Genomic DNA, 18,904 nt, shown 5'->3' with positions numbered 1-18,904 from the left:
CCTCTGGCAGAAATCCTGGCCTGCAGCGCTGTGAGATTCCCTGCCCCCAGGTGGCGCCGGCAGGCACCCAGCTGCAGGGTTCATTCCCAGAACCAGGGATAGAACCCAGGAGTCCTGGCTCTCTGCCCCCCTGCTCTAATCCACTAGCCCCCACTCCCCTCCTAGAGCCGGGGAGAGAACCCAGGAGTCCTGGCTCCCAGTGGGCCCCCCACCCCGGTTCTAACCCACTAGACCCCACAGCCCTTCAGAGCAGCGTGAGGGGGGAGGGAATGTGGAGGAGTCAGGCTGGTGTCCTGTGTCTGCCCCCCTGACTCCTCAGCTCCCCCCTCCCCTCCTCAGGCTTGGGCCCCCCCAGAGTCCCGCATGCACTAACATACCCCCTCCCCCTTTCCTCTCAGCATTTAAAAAAAGAAATTTGTCTCCCTGAGAAGTTGGCTTAAAAGGTTTCCATGGAAACCCCAAGGAGAGATGAAGGGAGGTGACGCAGCCTCGCTGCCGTGGGGATGAAACAACCCCAGCACCCATCCTGTGCCCTGCAGCCCGGCGTCCCCCGGTGAGCCTCCCACCCGGCGCTGTGCAGCCCAGCGCCCCCTGCTGAGCCCCTCCTGGTGCCCCACAGCCCGGCACCCCCTGTTGAGCCCCCTGCACCCCAGCGCCCCCTGCTGAGCCCCCGGTGCCCCGCAGCACAGCACCACCTATTGCACTCACTCTCTGCAGCCTGGCACCCCCTGCTGAGCCCCTTCGGTGCCACACAGCCTGGTGCCCCCCTACTGAGCTCCCCTGATGCCCCACACCTGGCGCCCCCGCTGAGCCCCTCAGCGCCATGCAGCCTGGTGCCCCCTGCTGAGCCCCCCTGCGCCCCACAGCCTGGTACCACCTGCTGAGCCTCTGGGCACCACGCAGCATAGCACCCCCTATTGCACTCTCTGCAGCCCGGTGCTGCCTGCTGAGCTCCTCGGCACCATGCAGCAAAGTGCCCCCTACTGAGCCCCCCCAAGCACCCCACAGCCCAGAACCCCCTGCTGAGTCCCTCAGTGCCACGCAGCCTGGCAGCTGCTGCACTCTCACTCTCTGCACCCCGGTGCCCCCTGCTGAACTCTCCCAGTGCCCCACAGCCTGGTACCCCCTGTTGAGCCCCCCCAGTGCCCCCTGCTGACCCCCCGGTGCCCCACAGCCCGGTACCCCCTGCTGAGCCCCCCGGTACCACACAGCACAGTACCCCCTATTACACTCTCACGCTCTGCAGCCCGGCACCCCCTGCTGAGCCCCCCTAGGCACCCCACAGCCTGGTGCCCCCTGCTGAGCCCCCAAGTGCCATGCTGCACAGCACCCCCATTGCACACACACTCTCTCTCTCTCTCTCTCTCTCTCTCTCTCTGCATCACAGCACCTCCTAGCACTGCACTGGGATCAGCACTGACTGCCAGGGGAGAGCTCCCCCAGCTGAGCCCCCTGTGCCATGCAGCACAGCGCCCCCTTCTGAGTCCTCTGCCCCCCACAGTACAGTGCTCCCGCCACACTCCCTGCCCCCCCCCTCCCCGCGCAGCACAGGGCCCCTAGTGCCGCAGTAGGATCAGCACTGACTGCCAGTGGAAAGCGCCCCCCGACCTGGTTCCTTGCAGCATGGATGGGATCTTTCCCATCCAGCTTGTAACCCTGCTGATCATGGGACCCTCCAGAGCTCTAGGGTTGAGGCATCTGTGGCTGGCTTGGCCCAGCTCTTTCCTTTGGGGTCACTCATCTCTGCCAATCTCCCCTCCATTCTCAAGGCTGTTTTTCCCCCTACTCCACTCCCTCAGTCAGCATGTCCTTGCAGGCCTGTCCTCCCCCAACATCCGGAGGCCCTGCTGCAGATGCCTGGGTCTCCTGAACACACTGGGGAGGAGCATCGCTTGGCGCAGCCATGGAGCTGGGGATTGGTGGGTGAGAGGTAGGGGAGAAGTTAGGGTGGAGGCACAGGCACAGGGGCAGGGATTTGGGTTCAGATGGAGGGGATAGGGTTAGGGGTGAGTCGTTGGCTATGGTGAGGGGCGAGGAGTTAGGGTTAAGGTTCAGGTGGGTAGGGGTAGGAGTTATGGGGTAAGAGTTAGGTTAAGGTTTAAAAGCAGGGGGTTAATTTAGGGGTGAGGTTATGGACTACGGTAAGGGGTTGGGGTGTATGAGTTATCTATACAGGTCTAGGCATTAGGGTTACAGATATGGGTAACCATGGAGGAAGGGTAAAGTTTAGGGCCCAGTAGAGGTTTGGATCATGCTGTAACATCTCCTGAGTGGTTGCTAGTTAACTCAAGCAGATGAATGTGATGGTGAATCCTGGTGCAGACACTGAACACATGTAACCTCCACCTCATAGGGACTGTGACCGGGGACAAATGTTCCTCTCGTGGAAGATCTTTGTGGAGTGTTCGCACTAAGGCCATGTCTGTGCGGGTGAGGATGGGTGGGTGTTACCTCGGCTAACTTAGACGCAGACAGTTGTAGCCTAGTTCTGGGACTGTGTACACTAGCCAGTCCTAAGAGTGTGTTTGCACAACAAAAAAAGTGTGTTCTTAACTCCAATTACCTACACTGGGGTAAAATAGCAGTGAAGACACGGCACCTTGGCTTTTAACATGGGTTCTCAGCGTGAGTTCAACCATGGCTCTCTGGCAGCTTTAACTCGAGTGCTACACTACCTTAAAACCTGAGCTGCCACATCCACTGTTGTTCTAACCTGCGTTAGCTAATTTAAGAACGCAGCCCCTGTTCCTGGTTACCTCTGCTTGCTAATACAGATTGAAACTGCACTTATCCTGTTTGCACTAGGACTGTCACCTATATGGAGAAAACCCCTTGTCCCTAGTTTGATATGTGTTTAAAGGCAGAGACTTTTCCAAGATGTTGATTGTTAGCCAACACCTACTCACATCCCCCACTCCTAGCCTGAGCTAGGTAGATATGGTAGCTAACTTGAGTTAACAGCACACAATTTTTCCAAGTGAAGATGCACCCAGGGCATGAGGGTGTAGGGCTGACCATGCCTCACTCCAGCCAGCTAAAAAGTACCCGGACCTTGTCCCCACTAGGATCTTACAGTGAGAAAGCTTGCTGTAAAACCACACCTTGTGTGCAGTGAAGACATGGCCTAAATGGAGTCGATTTTACACTGTGTTTAACCAGTGTAAAACCAGTGAAAACCAGTGCTGCTGTGTGTGTGGCTGCTTCTGTGGTTTTAAACCTGGTTTATAGCAGTTTAGTTTTGTGGTGCAAAACTAAACCGCTGTAGGCAGTTTGAAACTGTTATTAGACCGTCCCTGCACACAGCAGGCTGGGTTTCACTGAACCAGTTTAAAGTAGCCTGGTAGGGTTTCTGTGGGGCTTGAAGAGTTTGGAGTTGGGTTAAGGGAGGGCAGGGTGACAGGCTGAAGACGAGCTATAGGTTATGATTAAGGCTGAGGGGGTGGGATTACGGCTGGGGTGATAAATTGGAGAGTTGGGCTATGGTTTGTGGGTGGGATTGAATGGTTGGGTCAGGATGCAGACAAAAGGTTAGGGCATTTGTGGGGTCCCATTGGACTCACCCAGGGAACAGCTGGGATTTCCCTCCTGCACCTCTCCTGACAGCCCCCTTGTCACACCCACCCCCTCACCCTGCCCCCCAAGGCTCCCTGAACTGCCCAAGTTCTCCCCCCCCCCCCCGCTCCCCAGGTCACCCCCACCTCTTGCCCCACTTCGTGCTCACCCTAACTGTTCCCCATTGTCACTGCCTTCCTCTATGTTGTGCCCCCCATTTTCCCTGACCAGCTCCTGCCCTGCCTGCTGCACCCATGTTCCCCCCATAGGCCCTGTCCAGCTCCTGTCATGCTGCCCCCACCCCCAGTGCCACCTCCTGCCTGGTCCCCCTAAGCCACCGCCATCTTCCCTCCCGTGACCCCCTCCTCCAGCCCTCGGTGCTGTTCCTTCAGGCCGGTCCCCTAACACTTGGTGTCCCAGGATGACGGGCATAGCAGGTAGGGCGGAACGGGTGAGTCGGGCAGGGGTGTATTTGAACATGGGGTGGGGGGGTTGGTGGCTGTTGTCAATGGGGGGGGGTGGCTTCTTTGGGTGGCCGATGAGATGTGTGAGAGGCCCCACCTTGCCTCCTTTGAGGGAAGTGAGTGGGGAGAGAGGCAGCTGCAGGGGGAGGGGGAGTGCTTTCCATTAGCGAGTGAGTGCAGGGGAAGGGGCTGCAGGTGTTTTCTGGGCGGGGGGGGGGCGGGATGTGGGATGGATGTTCTCTGAGGAGGCGCGTTGCATGTGGTGATAGCGTTGGGGGAATATGAGCATGGGGGAAGATGCCTTCGGTGGGGGCAATATGAGCAGGTCTCTGTGGGGGCTATGTATGGGGGGAAGGTGTCTCTGTGGAGCGGATATGGGGGGGGCAGAGGCCTGTGGAGGGCAATATGAATGTGGGGGACAAGTCTCGTGGTGGGGGGAAATATGAGCATGGGGGACAGGTGCCTTCTGTGGGAGGGATGTGGGGGAGCAGGAAGGTTATGGGGGTAATGTGGAGGGGGGCAGGTGCCCTCTCTGGGGGTGGGAATATGAGCATGAGAGGACAAGTGCCTTGTGAGGGGGGGGCAGGAGGCCTGGGGGGGCACTATGATCGCGGGGGGGGGACAGGAGGCCTGGGGGGCACTATGATCGCAGGGGGGCAGGACTCTCCGCGGGGGGGGGCTGTGCGGGGGGGACAGGAAGCCTGGGGGTGCACTGTGATCGCGGGGGGGGCTGTGCGGGGAGGCCTGGGGGGGCACTATGATCGTGGGGGGCAGGACTCTCTGCGGGAGGGCTCCGCGGAGGGGGCAGGAGGCCGGGGGGGGGGGGAAGCGTGCGGGGGCGGGACTCTCCGCGGGGGGGACAGGAGGCCTGGGGGGCACTATGATCGCGGGGGGGCAGGACTCTCCGCGGGGGGGGGACAGGAGGCCTGGTGGGCACTATGATCGTGGGGGGCAGGATTCTCCGTGGGGGGGGACAGGAGGCCTGGGGGGCACTATGATTGTGGGGGGCAGGACTCTCCGCGGGGGGGGGACAGGAGGCCTGGGGGGCACTATGATCGCGGGGGGGGGCAGGAGGCCTGGGGGGCACTATGATCGTGGGGGGCAGGACTCTCCGTGGGGGGGGGGCAGGAGGCCTGGGGGGGCACTATGATCGCGGGGGGGGGCAGGAGGCCTGGGGGGCACTATGATCGTGGGGGGCAGGATTCTCCGTGGGGGGGGACAGGAGGCCTGGGGGGGCACTATGATTGTGGGGGGCAGGACTCTCCGTGGGGGGGGGGACAGGAGGCCTGGTGGGCACTATGATCGTGGGGGGCAGGATTCTCCGTGGGGGGGGACAGGAGGCCTGGGGGGCACTATGATTGTGGGGGGCAGGACTCTCCGCGGGCGGGGGGGGGGGACAGGAGGCCTGGTGGGCACTATGATCGTGGGGGGCAGCATTCTCCGTGGGGGGGGACAGGAGGCCTGGGGGGCACTATGATTGTGGGGGGCAGGACTCTCCGCGGGGGGGGGGGGGCAGGAGGCCTGGGGGGCACTATGATCGTGGGGGGCAGGATTCTCCGTGGGGGGGGACAGGAGGCCTGGGGGGCACTATGATCGTGGGGGGCAGGATTCTCCGTGGGGGGGGACAGGAGGCCTGGGGGGCACTATGATTGTGGGGGGCAGGACTCTCCGCGGGGGGGGACAGGAGGCCTGGGGGGCACTATGATCGCGGGGGGGGGCAGGAGGCCTGGGGGGCACTATGATCGCGGGGGGGCAGGACTCTCCGCGGGGGGGACAGGAGGCCTGGGGGGCACTGTGATCGTGGGGGGCAGGATTCTCCGCGGGGGGGGACAGGAGGCCTGGGGGGCACTATGATCGTGGGGGGCAGGATTCTCCGCGGGGGGGGACAGGAGGCCTGGGGGGCACTATGATTGTGGGGGGCAGGATTCTCCGTGGGGGGGGACAGGAGGCCTGGTGGGCACTATGATCGTGGGGGGCAGGATTCTCCGCGGGGGGGGACAGGAGGCCTGGGGGGCACTATGATTGTGGGGGGCAGGATTCTCCGCGGGGGGGGACAGGAGGCCTGGGGGGCACTATGATCGTGGGGGGCAGGATTCTCCGCGGGGGGGGACAGGAGGCCTGGGGGGCACTATGATTGTGGGGGGCAGGACTCTCCGCGGGGGGGGGGGGGGGACAGGAGGCCTGGGGGGCACTATGATCGCGGGGGGGGCAGGAGGCCTGGGGGGCACTATGATCGTGGGGGGCAGGACTCTCCGCGGGGGGGGGACGGGGACAGGAGGCCTCGGGGGCACTATGATCGCGGGGGGGGCAGGAGGCCTCGGGGGCACTATGATCGCGGGGGGGGCAGGAGGCCTGGGGGGCACTATGATCGTGGGGGGCAGGACTCTCCGAGGGAGGGCTCCGCGGAGGGGGCAGGAGGCGGGGGGGGGAAGCGTGCGGGGGCGGGACTCTCCCCAGGGGGGGGCTGCGCGCGGTGCCGGCGCGGGGGGAGGCAGGGCTGGCGCGCGGGCGACGTGGGCGGGTGGGGGGAGGTGGCCCCGCGCCGCCCCCCGGCCCCGCAGGGGTTAACCCCGCGCCGGCACGAGGCGCGCGTTGCGCGCGGCGCGCTGGCCCCGGGTTGGCGGCGGCCGAGGAAACGGCAGCGCGTCTCCTAGCAACCGCGCGGCGTGCGGGATGCTGGAGGCGAGCGCCGGCCCCGGAGCCGCCCAGCCGCGCGCGCCGCCGCCGCACCGGAGCCGCCGGGGCCCGGGCATGGGGCGCTAGGAGCGGGGCCCCGCACCGGCCGCGCGGGATCATGGGGCCGGGGCGCCGGGCCCAGGTGAGCGGCGGGCGCGGGGGCGGCGGCGTGTGGGAGGCGGCAGCTGGGGCGCGCGCGGCGCGTCCCTGCTGGGGGGGGGGCGAGACTGTGTGTGTGCGCGTGCGGATGTGTGTGTCAGTGTGTGTGTGCACCAGGTTGTGTGGGTGTACTTGTGCAAGGGCGCGTGTGTCAGAGTGTGTGTGTAGGGGTGTGTGTGTCAGGCTGCCGTGTGTGTCAGTGTGCCTGTGTGTGCAAGGATGTGTGTGTCAGGATGTCTGTGTCAGATTGTGTGTGTGTTGGGGTGTGTGTGAGAGTCAGGCTGCCGTGTGTGTCAGTGTGCCTATGTGTGCAAGGATTTGTGTGTCAGTGTCAGGCTGCAGCTTGTGTCATTGTATGTGTCAGGTTGTGTGTGCCCCTGCTGGTGGCAGTGTATGAGGAGAGGGCTGCGATTGTATCTGTGTGCAAGTGAGGGGATTGTGTGATTGTGTCAGAGAGAGTGTGGCCAAGCTGCGTGTGTGCGCGGCCATGTCAGCGTGTGCAAGATTGTGTAATTGTGGCTGTGTCAGCGTGTGCGTCTGTCAGTGCGTGTGTGTGTGTGTGTGTGTGTGTGTGACAGACTGCCAGTCAGTGTGTGCTACTTTGTGTCTGTGGGCTTGTCTCTGTGTGTGTAGGGTTCTCTGTGCTTGTGTCTGGGTGTGTTTGGAGGGTTGTGTGTTCAAGTCCATGCTGGTGAGTGCATATTGGATTGTGTGTGCATGCAAGCGTGTGACCATTTCAGTGTGTATGTAAAGGTTGTGTGTCGGTGCGTCTCTCTCCCTGTGGGATGGTAAAATTGTGTCTGTCTCCGTATCTCTGTGTGGGTGTATGTAGGGTTGTGTACCATTGACTGTCAGTGTGATTATGTGTGTCTGCGGGTGTGATTGCGTGTCAGTAGGGTTCTCTCAGTGTGTGACTCTTTCCCTGTGTGAGTGCACAAGTGTGTGCCTGTGTATTGTGGCTTGTTTCTCTCCCTCTGGGGATGTATGTGTGTATGGCCCACTCGCCCCATTCACATCTCCTTTCCACTTCTGGCTTGGCTGAAGTGGCCGTTCCTACAGCTACTGCGTGTGTGTCCGTGTGTCTGGGGTATATGTGCCTGCATATAATTGTATCTTGTGTGTATAGTGTTGTGTCTCTGTTAGAGTGTGTGTGTATGTGTGTGAAAGAGAGTTGTGAGTTGTGAGTATACAGTTGTGAGTGTGCTTAGAGTTATGCCTCTGCTTGTGTGTCTGTGTGTAGAATGTATAAGGTTGTGTCTCTGTGTGTGGTTCATACAGGGTTGGGGGATTGCCTTTCTGCATAGGGGTGTGCGCCTGGTTGTGGCTGTGTGTTGGTATATAGGGTTATGGCTGTGGGGCAAGGTTGTGTAGGGTTGTGTGTGTGTGTGTGTGTGTGTGGTTGTGTATCTGGGTGTAGCTGCTGCAATGTGGGGTGGGGGTTGGAGCAGCCCACATGTCCAGAGGTGGTGCAGCGCTGCCAGCCATAGGGTGGGGTGTGCAGGGTTGTGGGTCCAATAGCAGCTCTGGGAGCCTGGTCTCTTCCCCAGGGCAGGTGTGAATGAGGTCGCAGGGATAGCAGCTGGTCTGGGGGGGAGGAGCCTGGACAGGCCATGCCAGGGGAGCCTGCAGGGGGGAGAGCTCACCTGGAAAGCTGGGGGGAGGGATGCTCCTCCCTCACTGTCAGTGCTTGCCCTAGTGTGCTGCATGGAGTGGGGTGGGGGCAGGGCTCAGTAGGGGGCGCTCGCCATGGCAGGCAGTGTTGAGCCATGTGCGGTGGGACATGCTCTGTTCCATCCTGGAGATTCCTTAAAATTCCTGCTGCTTTTCTCTTTGGGGGTGAGCTTTTGGTTACTGTTCCAGCTGTGTAGTCCCTGTCCCACACCAGAGTTGTCTGCATTTTGAGGGATCGCTGTATGCCCAGCCCCTGAGCCCCACCCCAGAGGCAGCTGCATCCCCGTGCTGGGTATGGAGTCGGTAGCGGAATTGAGGAGGGGGGCTGTGGCTGTACTAGCTGCAGGGTTCTGGGCTGCCAGGCTGGTTGGCGGGGATCCAGACTGGGCAGGATGGAGTGTGGCTGCCCAGCCCATGTTCTAGGGTGGGGCTGCTCTGCAGGGATGCCGGCACTTGTTGGGTGGGATTGGAGCTGCCTGCTAGGGGTCATAGGTGCTGGAAGAGAGTTTGGGGAGCATGGCTCGGAGAAGGGGAGCCCCACCAGTGTGGCTAGCACTGCCTAATCCTGGCTCAGCTTGGAAATAGTTCCCAGACCTTCCACTCACCCTCTGTAGGGTTCAGGGTTAGTGTCCCAAGCTCTGCTGCAGTCTCAGGCAGCTTCACTGTTTGCGGGGGTTGTCAGGCCAGCACGAGTCTGTAGTATAACCCAGGTGAAGGGCTGAGGATGCAGTCCTCTGGGGTGTACCCTCCCTGCTGCCTCCCACCCCAATTCATCTCTGTGCCCTGCCTCCCATCATGCCCCCTGCCCCACCTTGGGATTTGCTGTGTCTGCCCCACTGGGTGGCCCAAAGGCTGCTGAATGAGCCTCTGACCAGTGCTTGTGCTGTGCAGGGGCAGCGCTAAGATACCGTTTCCCCAGTTCACAAAGGCTTGCGCTCCTTAACTCTGCCCCTGCCTCATTAGGGTGGTGAAGAGGGACGGGGAGCCCCGTGCAAAGCCAGCTGGAATTGGCCTCCTCTCCATGCAGCTATGCAGTGCTCTGGGGGGTGAGTGCTGGCCAAGGCTGTCTGCGGGGTGATGGTGATGGGGATGCTGCCATCCCGCAGGGGTGCTCCTTAGGGCCAGGATCCCAGGGGTCAGAGGGAAGATGGGGAGGGACGTGCGTGACCTGGCGTGGGTGAGCAGGTTTTACCTTGTCATGCTTGTCTCCTTTCTGAGGTTATGGGAAGCCCTATCTCTGCATGGGGGGTGGGGAGAGCACACAGCAGTTTAGGGTGCACTGGATGGGGAGGCAGAGCGAAGGGAAGCTGGGGGTCTGGAGAGAGGGGCAAGGCTCTAGGCTGGAAAATATTCTCCCCACCTCCCCATTCTGCTACTGCCTTCATGTGGATGGATCAGACCTAGGAGTAATGGGGCTGAAGGGTCAGACTTCACTGGTGTTGGGGTGGCTGGACAGCTGGGAATGACAGTGGTGGTGGAGGGCTGGAGTGCTGTGCAGGTAGATGGTGTGAGGGAGGGGCGGCAGAAGGGATGGATGGATACAGAGGTGTGTGTCGGGATGGATGGATAGAAGGGTGAAACCAGACACAGATACAGAGATCGTATTGATGGGTGTGTAGGGTGGTGAGGGATAGAAAGTTGGCTGGATTTGGAGGAATAGGTAGATGTGTGTGAAGGAGAGTGCATAGTGACAGATGGAGGGGTGTGCATGGAGATAGATGGTGTTGGAGGGGTGTATAGGGATGAATGGACGGATAGGTCAGGGGTGGCCAACCTGAGCCTGAGAAGGAGCCAGAATTAACCAATGTACATTGCCAAAGAGACACAGTAATACGTCAGCAGCCCCCCATCAGCTCCTGCACCCTGCTCCCAGTGCCTCCCACCCACCGGCAGCCCTGCCACAGCACCTCACCATCCCTCCCTGGACCTCCCAATTAGCTGTTTCGTGGCATGCAGGAGGCTCTGCGGGGAGAGGAGGGAGGAATGAGGGCACAGCAGGCTCAGGGGAGGGGGCAGGAAGGGGTGGAGTTGGGGCAGGGCCTGTGGTAGAGCCAGGGGTTGAGCAGGGAGCACCCCCTGACACATTGAAAAGTTGGCACCTGTAGCTCCAGCCCTGGAGTCGGTGCCTATACAAGGAGCGGCATATTAACTTCTGAAGAGCCACTTGTGGCTCCGGAGCCACAGGTTGGCCACCCCTGGGATAGGTAGATGTGTGTGAAGGAGGGTGCATGGTGCTGAATGGAGGGCTGTGCATGGAGATAGATGGTGTTGGAGGGGTGTACGGGGATGCATGAATGGATAGGTAGATGTGTGTGAAGGAGGGTGCATGGTGAAGGATAGTGGGTGTGCATGGAGATAGATGGTGTTGGAGGGGTGTACGGGGATGAATGAATGGATAGGTAGATGTGGGTGAAGGAGGGTGCATGGTGAAGGATAGTGGGTGTGCATGGAGATAGATGGTGTTGGAGGGGTGTACGGGGATGAATGAATGGATAGGTAGATGTGTGTGAAGGAGGGTGCATGGTGAAGGATAGTGGGTGTGCATGGAGATAGATGGTGTTGCAGGGATGAATGGATAGAACGGTGCACAGGGCTGGCTCCAGGCACCAGCGTAGCAAGCTGGTGCTTGGGGCGGCACATGGAAGGGGGCAGCATGTCCAGCTCTTAGGGGGCAATTCAGCGGCGGGTCCCTCGGTCCCTCTCAGTGGGAAGGACCTGCCGCCGAATTGCCGCTGAAGAATGAAGCGGCGGCAGTAGAGTGGCGACGGAAGTGCCACGGATCGCGATCGCGGCTTTTTTTTTTTTTTTTTTGGCTGCTTGGGGCGGCAAAAACCCTGGAGCCGGCCCTGACGGTGCATACAGGGATGGATGGATGTTGTGGAAGGATGAGTGCTTAGGTCAGTGGCTTGGCGTGTATGTGTGGGGAACAGGAAGTATGGTGATGGACAGACATTTACTGAGGGATGATGGACAATCAGGACTCTAGCTATGTCTTTGCTAGACAGATTGGTATATATAGTGTGTTTGGAGGGGTGGATGGTGGATCTGTCTGGGGATGGACAGAGCGTGAGCCATCTCTGGGGATGGATGTGGGGGGATTTTGGTCTCTGGGGGCGGATGGTGAGGGTCCTCGGTGGTAGTGTTGTGGGAGGTGAAGGGTTAACTGGAGCGAGTGTCTCTTTGACATTAATTGTTTCCCTTTGGTTCTCATTCTGCTCACATGCTCCCGCAGCCTCCCAGCTTGCTTGTCCATCAATCGCCTGTCACTCTGTCAGGGCCGCTTCCTGATGGACACGCTCCGGTGCCGGCTGGGCTCCCTCCCAGAATACTGACCTAGTAAGGAGCGGGGGGCTAGGAGAGGTAACCCCCCACCCTGTGACTCTGCAAGGTCACGGAGCACCAGGAAAACATGCTTATGAAAGAATATTGTTGAGTTAGCACTAGATTCTGCTGCCCAAAGACGTACCATCTCCCTCCCACAGCCCTGCTGATGTCCCACAGCCCTGACAAGGGGGTCCTCCCACCCCATAGTCAGTGCCCCTGAATCCTGACCCGCAGCCCCCAGCTTTTCCAGCAATGATCCCATCTTTCTGCCCATATCCCTCAATCCCGACCCACAGCCCCCTACTGTCCTACCCTGGGCCCCTCTGCTCTGCCCACATCCCTCAATCCCGACCTGCAGTCCCAGGCTGGGTCCCTGCTGCTCTGCCCATATCCCTCAATCCCGATCCAGCTACTTGCTGTCCCAGCCTGGGTCCTCGCCGCTCTGCCCATGTCCCTCAATCCCGACCCAGCCCCTTGCCCTCCCATCCTGGGTCCCCTCTGCTCTGCCCACATCCCTCAATCCTGACCCACAGCCCCTGCTGCCGCAGCCTGGGTCCCTTCTGCTCTGCCCACATCCCTCAATCCCGACCCACAGCCCCTGCTGCCGCAGCCTGGGTTCCCTCTGCTCTGCCCACATCCCTCAATCCAGACCCGCAGTCCCCTGCTGTCCCAATCTGGGTTCCCTCTGCTCTGCCCATATCCCTCAATCCGACCCGCAGCCAGCTGCTGCCCCAGCCTGGGCGCCCTCCACTCTGCCCACATCCCTCAATCCTGACCCACAGCCCTTGCTGTCCCAGCCCTGCCGATGCCCCTCAGTTCGATCCCACATCCTCCCCCCACCTTTCTAGTTTATTTTAAGAGGCGGCTACAAAAGCTCTGCAGCATTTGATGGCTACAAAGGGCTCTTGGGGCTTCAGGTTTGAGGCGAGTCAGGCATGAGGAATGTGTGTGCGTCGGTGACCCCGATGTCAGCAGCCGCCCTGCTCCATGCCTGGATCAATCGCTTGCATGAGTCACTGAGCAGGGAAAGTAGGACGCGGGCAACTCCTGGCACGATTGTCCCCCGACTGGGGTTGGGCGGCCCCTGCACATGGAGCCTGACAGGGAACTAGGATCAGGGCGCTGGGCTGGGGGAGATGCCAGCCACACACACAGCAAGGGCCCCAGTCCTGAGGCTGTGGGAGGAGGGACAGCTCTCCCCAGGGGGATACACACTGAAACCAACTGGGCACCCTGGTAGCCCCCAGTGTTCCTGTCCCCAAAGTCAGGCAGAGATGGAGTTAATGCACACCTGGGAGTCAGGACTCCTGGGTTCTCTCCCAGGCATTGCTGTGTGATCCTCTCTCTCTCTCTTAGGGACTGACCTGCCCCCTATCACCAGAGTACTGGAGCACCTCGCAATCCAGAACGGATTGATCCCAACACCCCCTGTGTGGCAGGGCAGGGCCATTACGCGTGTGTCACAGATAGGGACTGAGGCTTAGTGACTGGCCCAGGGTCACACAGGCAGTCTGTGGCAGAGCCGGGAACTGAACCCAGGGCTCCACAGTCCTCAACTCGTGTCTGGTGTGGGATATTCTCCCCCATCCCTGGGCACCGGGGTTGCCCATGTGTCCCAGCCCTGGGAAATTCACTGCCTAGCAGGACCCAGCGGATGGGTGAGCAACTGCACAACTTTAATCTGCAAAGTTGGCAAAACCTGTCACTAGTGACAACCGTGTCTAAGGGACCTGTTGGCCCCGATCCTCGCAGGCCCCTCCTGGACCCTGATTTCCCCCTGGCATCCTGGCCAAATCCCCCATGCCCCACCCTCGACATGGCTGCATCTCAGCACCACGCAAGGGATCCCTGTATAAATAGCCCCCACGCCCCACCCCAGAGGCGTCTGCATCTTAGCACTGGGTGAGGGATCCCTGTATAAATAGCCCCTGTGCCCCACCCCAGAGGCGGTTGCATCTCAGCACTGGGCAAGGGATCCCACTATGTTGGCTGTGTAGAGTTGCTGGGGAACAGCTGCATCCCCCTGCGAGTGCTGCTACCACTCCCTGTTAATGAGGCATCATGGATAGGAAATGGCAGGGTGTTTTCCATGGAGACCTACTGGGGGAGGAGCAGGCTCTGGCTGGGCTGTGCGTAACCAAGGGCCTTTCACAGCAAAGGCAGAGGGGCTGGGGGAGCCAGAGCGGGGGAGGCTGCATTGAGCTGGCACAGCTGGCGTGTTCCCAGCTCCCAGTTGAACCCTTTCAGCCCAAGGGGAGTCCTTTATTAACAGCATGTGAGGTTACTCCTCTGCCCACACAAATGCGGTCACCTCTGGGGCAGAGCATATCAGCCAGGAAACTGCCACATAGTAACACTGCAGAGGACAGCCGATCCTGCTCCAGGGGAGGCAGACCTAGTTCACCTGCGCACCGAACTGAGACTGGGAGGAAAGAACCCACTACCTAGCTCCCTGCAGCACAGCCCCCTAGCGCTGCAGTGGGGGCCAGCCCTGACTGCCAGGGGCCAGCCCCCTGCTGCACCCGCCCCGCTCCCTGCAGCACAGCCCCTAGTGCTGCCCTGGGGCAATGGGGAGCCCTGATTGCCCAGGCAGAGCCCCCAGTGCCCCCCGCCCCGCCCCCTGCAGCACAGTTCCTAGCGCCGCCCTGGGGCAATGGGGAGTCCTGACTGCCAGGGGCCAGCCCCCTGCTGCACCCGCCCCGCCCCCTGCAGCACAGCCCCTAGCGCTGCCCTGGGGCAATGGGGCAGCCCTGACTGCCCGGGCAGAGACCCCTGCTGCCCCCGCCCCACTCCCTGTAGCACAAGCCCCTAGCGCCGCCCTGGGGCCATGGGGAGCCCTGACTGCCCGGGGAGAGCCCCCTGCTGCACCCGCCCCACCCCCACCCCCTGCAGCACAGCCCCTAGCGCCGCCCTGGGGCCATGGGGAGCCCTGACTGCCCGGGGAGAGCCCTCTGCTGCCCCCCACCCCGCTCCCTGCAGCACAAGCCCCTAGCGCCGCCCTGGGGCAATGGGGAGCCCTGACTGCCCGGGCAGAGACCCCTGCTGCCCCCGCCCCACTCCCTGTAGCACAAGCCCCTAGCGCCGCCCTGGGGCCATGGGGAGCCCTGACTGCCCGGGGAGAGCCCCCTGCTGCACCCGCCCCGCTCCCTGCAGCACAGCCCCTAGCGCCGCCCAGGGGCCATGGGGAGCCCTGATTGCCAGGGGCCAGCCCCCTGCTGCACCCGCCCCGCCCCCTGCAGCACAGCCCCTAGCGCTGCCCTGGGGCAATGGGGAGCCCTGACTGCCCGGGCAGAGCCCCCAGTGCCCCCCGCCCCGCCCCTGCAGCACAGCCCCTAGCGCCGCCCTGGGGCAATGGGGAGTCCTGACTGCCAGGGGCCAGCCCCCTGCTGCACCCGCCCCGCCCCCTGCAGCACAGCCCCTAGCGCTGCCCTGGGGCAATGGGGAGCCCTGACTGCCCGGGCAGAGACCCCTGCTGCCCCCGCCCCACTCCCTGTAGCACAAGCCCCTAGCGCCGCCCTGGGGCCATGGGGAGCCCTGACTGCCCGGGCAGAGCCCCCAGTGCCCCCCGCCCCGCCCCCTGCAGCACAGCCCCTAGCGCCGCCCTGGGGCAATGGGGAGCCCTGACTGCCCGGGCAGAGCCCCCTGCTGCCACCGCCCCACGCCCTGCAGCACAGGCCCGTAGTGCCGCTGTGAGGCCAGCACTAACTGAGCGGTCGAGTGACCCCTGATGAATCACCTCAACCCCCAACACCTCCACTGAGCCCCCCACCCATGGGATCATTCCCCCAACAACCCCCACTGACCTCTCCACCCAAAGGATCATACCCCCACTGAGCCCCCACCCATGGGATCATACCCCCAACACCTCCCCTGAGCCCCCCACCCATGGGATCATAACCCCACTGAGACCTCCCACCCATGGGTGCATACCCTCAACACCTCCACTGAGCCCCCCCACCCATGGGATCATTCCCCCAACAACCCCCACTGACCTCTCCACCCAAAGGATCATACACTCACTGAGCCCCCACCCATGGGATCATATCCCCAACACCTCCACTGAGCCCCCCACCCATGGGATCATAACCCCACTGAGACCTCCCACCCATGGGTGCATACCCTCAACACCTCCACTGAGCCCCCACCCATGGGATCATACCCCCACTGAGCTCCCCACCCATAGGTGCATACCCCCAACAGCTCCACTGAGCCTCCCCACCCTTGGTGTATGCCCCCAACACCTCCACTGAGCCCCCCCCCCGGGAGTATATCCCCCCCACACACATGCCCAGCCCCCCGGATTACACACCAACCCTGAGAGCCTCCAGCCTGGGGATCATATCCTTGCCCTGTCTCCCACCGCTGTCAATAAGCCCTGATGCAATTCTGCCTTCTCTCATACCCCCTGCTCTCCCGGCCTCCTCGCTTGTGTATTAATGAGCTGACCTGTCCCACTCTCGTTACTGCAGTGCTGGGGGAAGCGGGGAGCCTCGGCCCTGGGCAACAGCTGCTGGGGCTGAGGACAGGTTGTGTGGAGTCTGTCCCAGGGTTGAAGCCAGCTGGCCTGACCAGAACTAGGCTGAGTCCCTCAAACTTGTAACACAGAGTGGGGAGCAGGCAGGGGTGGTGCTCGCACCCAGCTGGCCAATGAAGGAGGTGAAAGGGGGCAGGTTCAGGGTGTTTTATCTTTTCCTCTAGTAGGTTACAGCGGTGGGGCGTCAGGCCTGCGGGATTCTATCCCTCGCTCTGGGAGGGCAGTGTGGGGGCTGGGAGGCATGTTGGGGGTGTCTGTGCACATTGGGGGGTCACAGTGTGGGTCTCTGTGTGGTGCTGGGAGCGAGTAAAGTTGGGGCACTGGGCTGTCTCTCTCTCCGCATGGTGCTTGTGATCCTGCGCATACCATGAGACTCCTGCACCTCCATCAGTGATGTAGGGGCCACAGATACCGAGCCGAATTGGGGGGCTCCCCCACTTCCTACCAGCGCCTGCTTCTCTGAGTGTGGGGGGTGAGACCCTAGCCGAACTCCCATCACCACCCCTGGGGACACTCCCCCGCTCTCTGGTGACCTCATACAAGAGGGGAAGCCGCATGCAGCTATAGAGCATAGAGAGAACCCAGGCACCTTGATTCTCAGTTTCCCTCCTCCCCTGCCCCCGAATGCAGGAGGCCTGGCTGCCAGACTCCCATATGGCTGGGGTGTCTCTGCTTTGATGCTGGCAGAAGATGTGCTGCCCCCAGCTATCACATGCAGCTTGCTCCCAATATCTGGGTTTCCAAGGCTGCGGGGTGGGCTCATCCTCTCCCCCAGTCAGTTCCCCTCATTAGGGCTGGATTAAAGCCGATGCCCCCTAGAGGGGACAGGCCCCGTGCCCCATTCCCCACCACCTGAGCCAGCCAGTCCCCTGCCCTGAGGCTGGATTGAAGCCAGTGCCCCCCAGAGGGGAAAGGCCCTGTGCCCCATTCCCTGCCCCCTGAGCCAGTCAGTCCTCTGCCCTGAGGCTGGATCAGAGCTGGCATGGCCTGCAGGGCAGAGGCCCCATGTCCTAGTCCTTGAGCTGGGTGTATTGCTGAGTAGGATGGTGGGATTCCCTTCAGGGTCTTGGTTGTTACCTTTGCAGGGTGGGCAGGGCTGGGGCACCCTGTGGTGGAATTCTGACCCCCCCCCCGCCCTCTCCGCCAGTAACCAGATCTCTCCCCCACACTCTGTATTCAGAACACCACGTGAGCCGCTCGCGGAGGAAGAGCGTCCCTGCAGGGAAGCAATACAGCATCAACATGGACGCGCCCCCGGCACCCCCGTTCCGGCCCTCGGTGAGAGACCTCCCCTGCCCTGACACACATGGAGACGCGCAGTCACCCTCATACTGACACATGGGTCTGCACTCACACGGGCACTTCTACTCACTGATTTACACCCCCCAGACTCACACTCACTGACAAAAGGACTGACGCTCAGAGGGTCTCTCAAGTTCGCATGCGCACACACACATTCATGCTCATTGCCCCCCAGGTGCGTGGGTTCTCTGAGAGGGTAGTGGAGTTAAGTGGTTAGAGCAGGGGAGCTCTCACTCTCCTCCCAGAGCCGGGGATAGAACCCCTGAGTCCTGGCTCCCACTCCACACACCCCCAACCCACTAGCTCCCACTCCCTTCCCAGAGTTGGCACTAAAACCCAGGAGTCCTGGCTCCCTCAATGCCCCCTCAGCATCTCACTCTGTCTATCCCCTACCCACAGCAGGGCTTCCTGAGCCGGCGTTTGAAGAGCTCCATCAAACGGACAAAGAGCCAGCCCAAACTGGACCGGACCAGCAGTTTCCGCCAGATCCTGCCACGGTTCCGGAGTGCTGACCATGACAGGTGAGAGAGCCCCTCCGGTCCATATCCCACCTCATGACACTGCTGCAGAGAGCAGCATGGGGCTCCAAGGCACAGACTCTGCCCAGCACTGCCAGGAATCACTGCCCTGGTCGGGGACCCCAGTTCCAGGCACACACAGGGTCAACTCTCTCGTCCTTCACCATGGGAATGGTTGCCCCACACCAGAGGCAGTTGCATCTTGAGAGATCCCTGTACTAACAGCCCCTGCAACCCACCTCGACAGCAGGCATGTCAGTAGTGACGGGCAGGGAGCTGTGGGGCTTCATTGATAAAACTTTGTTACAACCTCAGGTGACAGGAGAAGGTTGCATGGGGGGGGATTGTCCCCTCCAGTCCGTTCTCTGCAGGGGGCTGTGCCCTGTCGCACCCCCCCGCATCTGGAGTTGCTGGTGTCGCTGTCAGAGGTGTACTTTCCATTTGGGGGTTATGCAGGACTGGGAAAGGGGTAGTTGGGGGGAGGGAAAAGAGGAGGGAGCATTGCGGACGGGAGGCAGCCAATGGAAGGAAGCTGGGGGAAGCAGAGGGAGGAGGAGGGCAAGGAGGAAAGAGAGCAGTGGGAGGCAACTGGGCATTGGGGGGCAGCCAGCCAGGGGGAGTAGGGCATGGGGGGTGAGGCAGCCAGTAGTGGGGTGGGAATGGGGGAGCTGGGGGGGAAGAGGCATCCAGTGGAGGGAATGGTG

At 61.7% G+C, this 18,904-nt stretch overlaps 1 protein-coding gene across 8 annotated transcripts in view; it reads left to right on the top strand.

Annotated features, from left to right (window-relative positions):
• Positions 1 to 18,904, top strand: part of SYNGAP1 (synaptic Ras GTPase activating protein 1) — a 50,999-nt gene that overhangs the window by 11,835 nt on the left and 20,260 nt on the right. For 4 of the 8 annotated variants that reach the window (XR_509781.4, XM_005313172.5, XM_005313176.5 and 1 more), the window contains exons 4-5: positions 17,561 to 17,658; positions 18,082 to 18,203. Coding sequence is in view for 7 of the 8 variants with exons in the window: in XM_005313172.5 (XP_005313229.2) it covers positions 17,561 to 17,658; positions 18,082 to 18,203 (220 nt within the window). In the remaining variant the exon portion in view is untranslated. Of the gene's footprint in view, positions 1 to 6,581; positions 6,835 to 11,837; positions 11,859 to 17,560; positions 17,659 to 18,081; positions 18,204 to 18,904 lie in introns of those variants that run through there. The other 4 variants (XM_065563909.1, XM_065563907.1, XM_065563908.1 and 1 more) reach the window with 4 other exon arrangements.

This window comes from Chrysemys picta, chromosome 12, assembly GCF_011386835.1.
Source record: "Chrysemys picta bellii isolate R12L10 chromosome 12, ASM1138683v2, whole genome shotgun sequence".
Lineage (NCBI taxonomy): Eukaryota > Metazoa > Chordata > Testudines > Emydidae > Chrysemys > Chrysemys picta.
The sequence above is the reverse complement of the archived record's forward strand: the minus strand, read 5'-3'. Positions and strand labels throughout refer to the sequence as shown.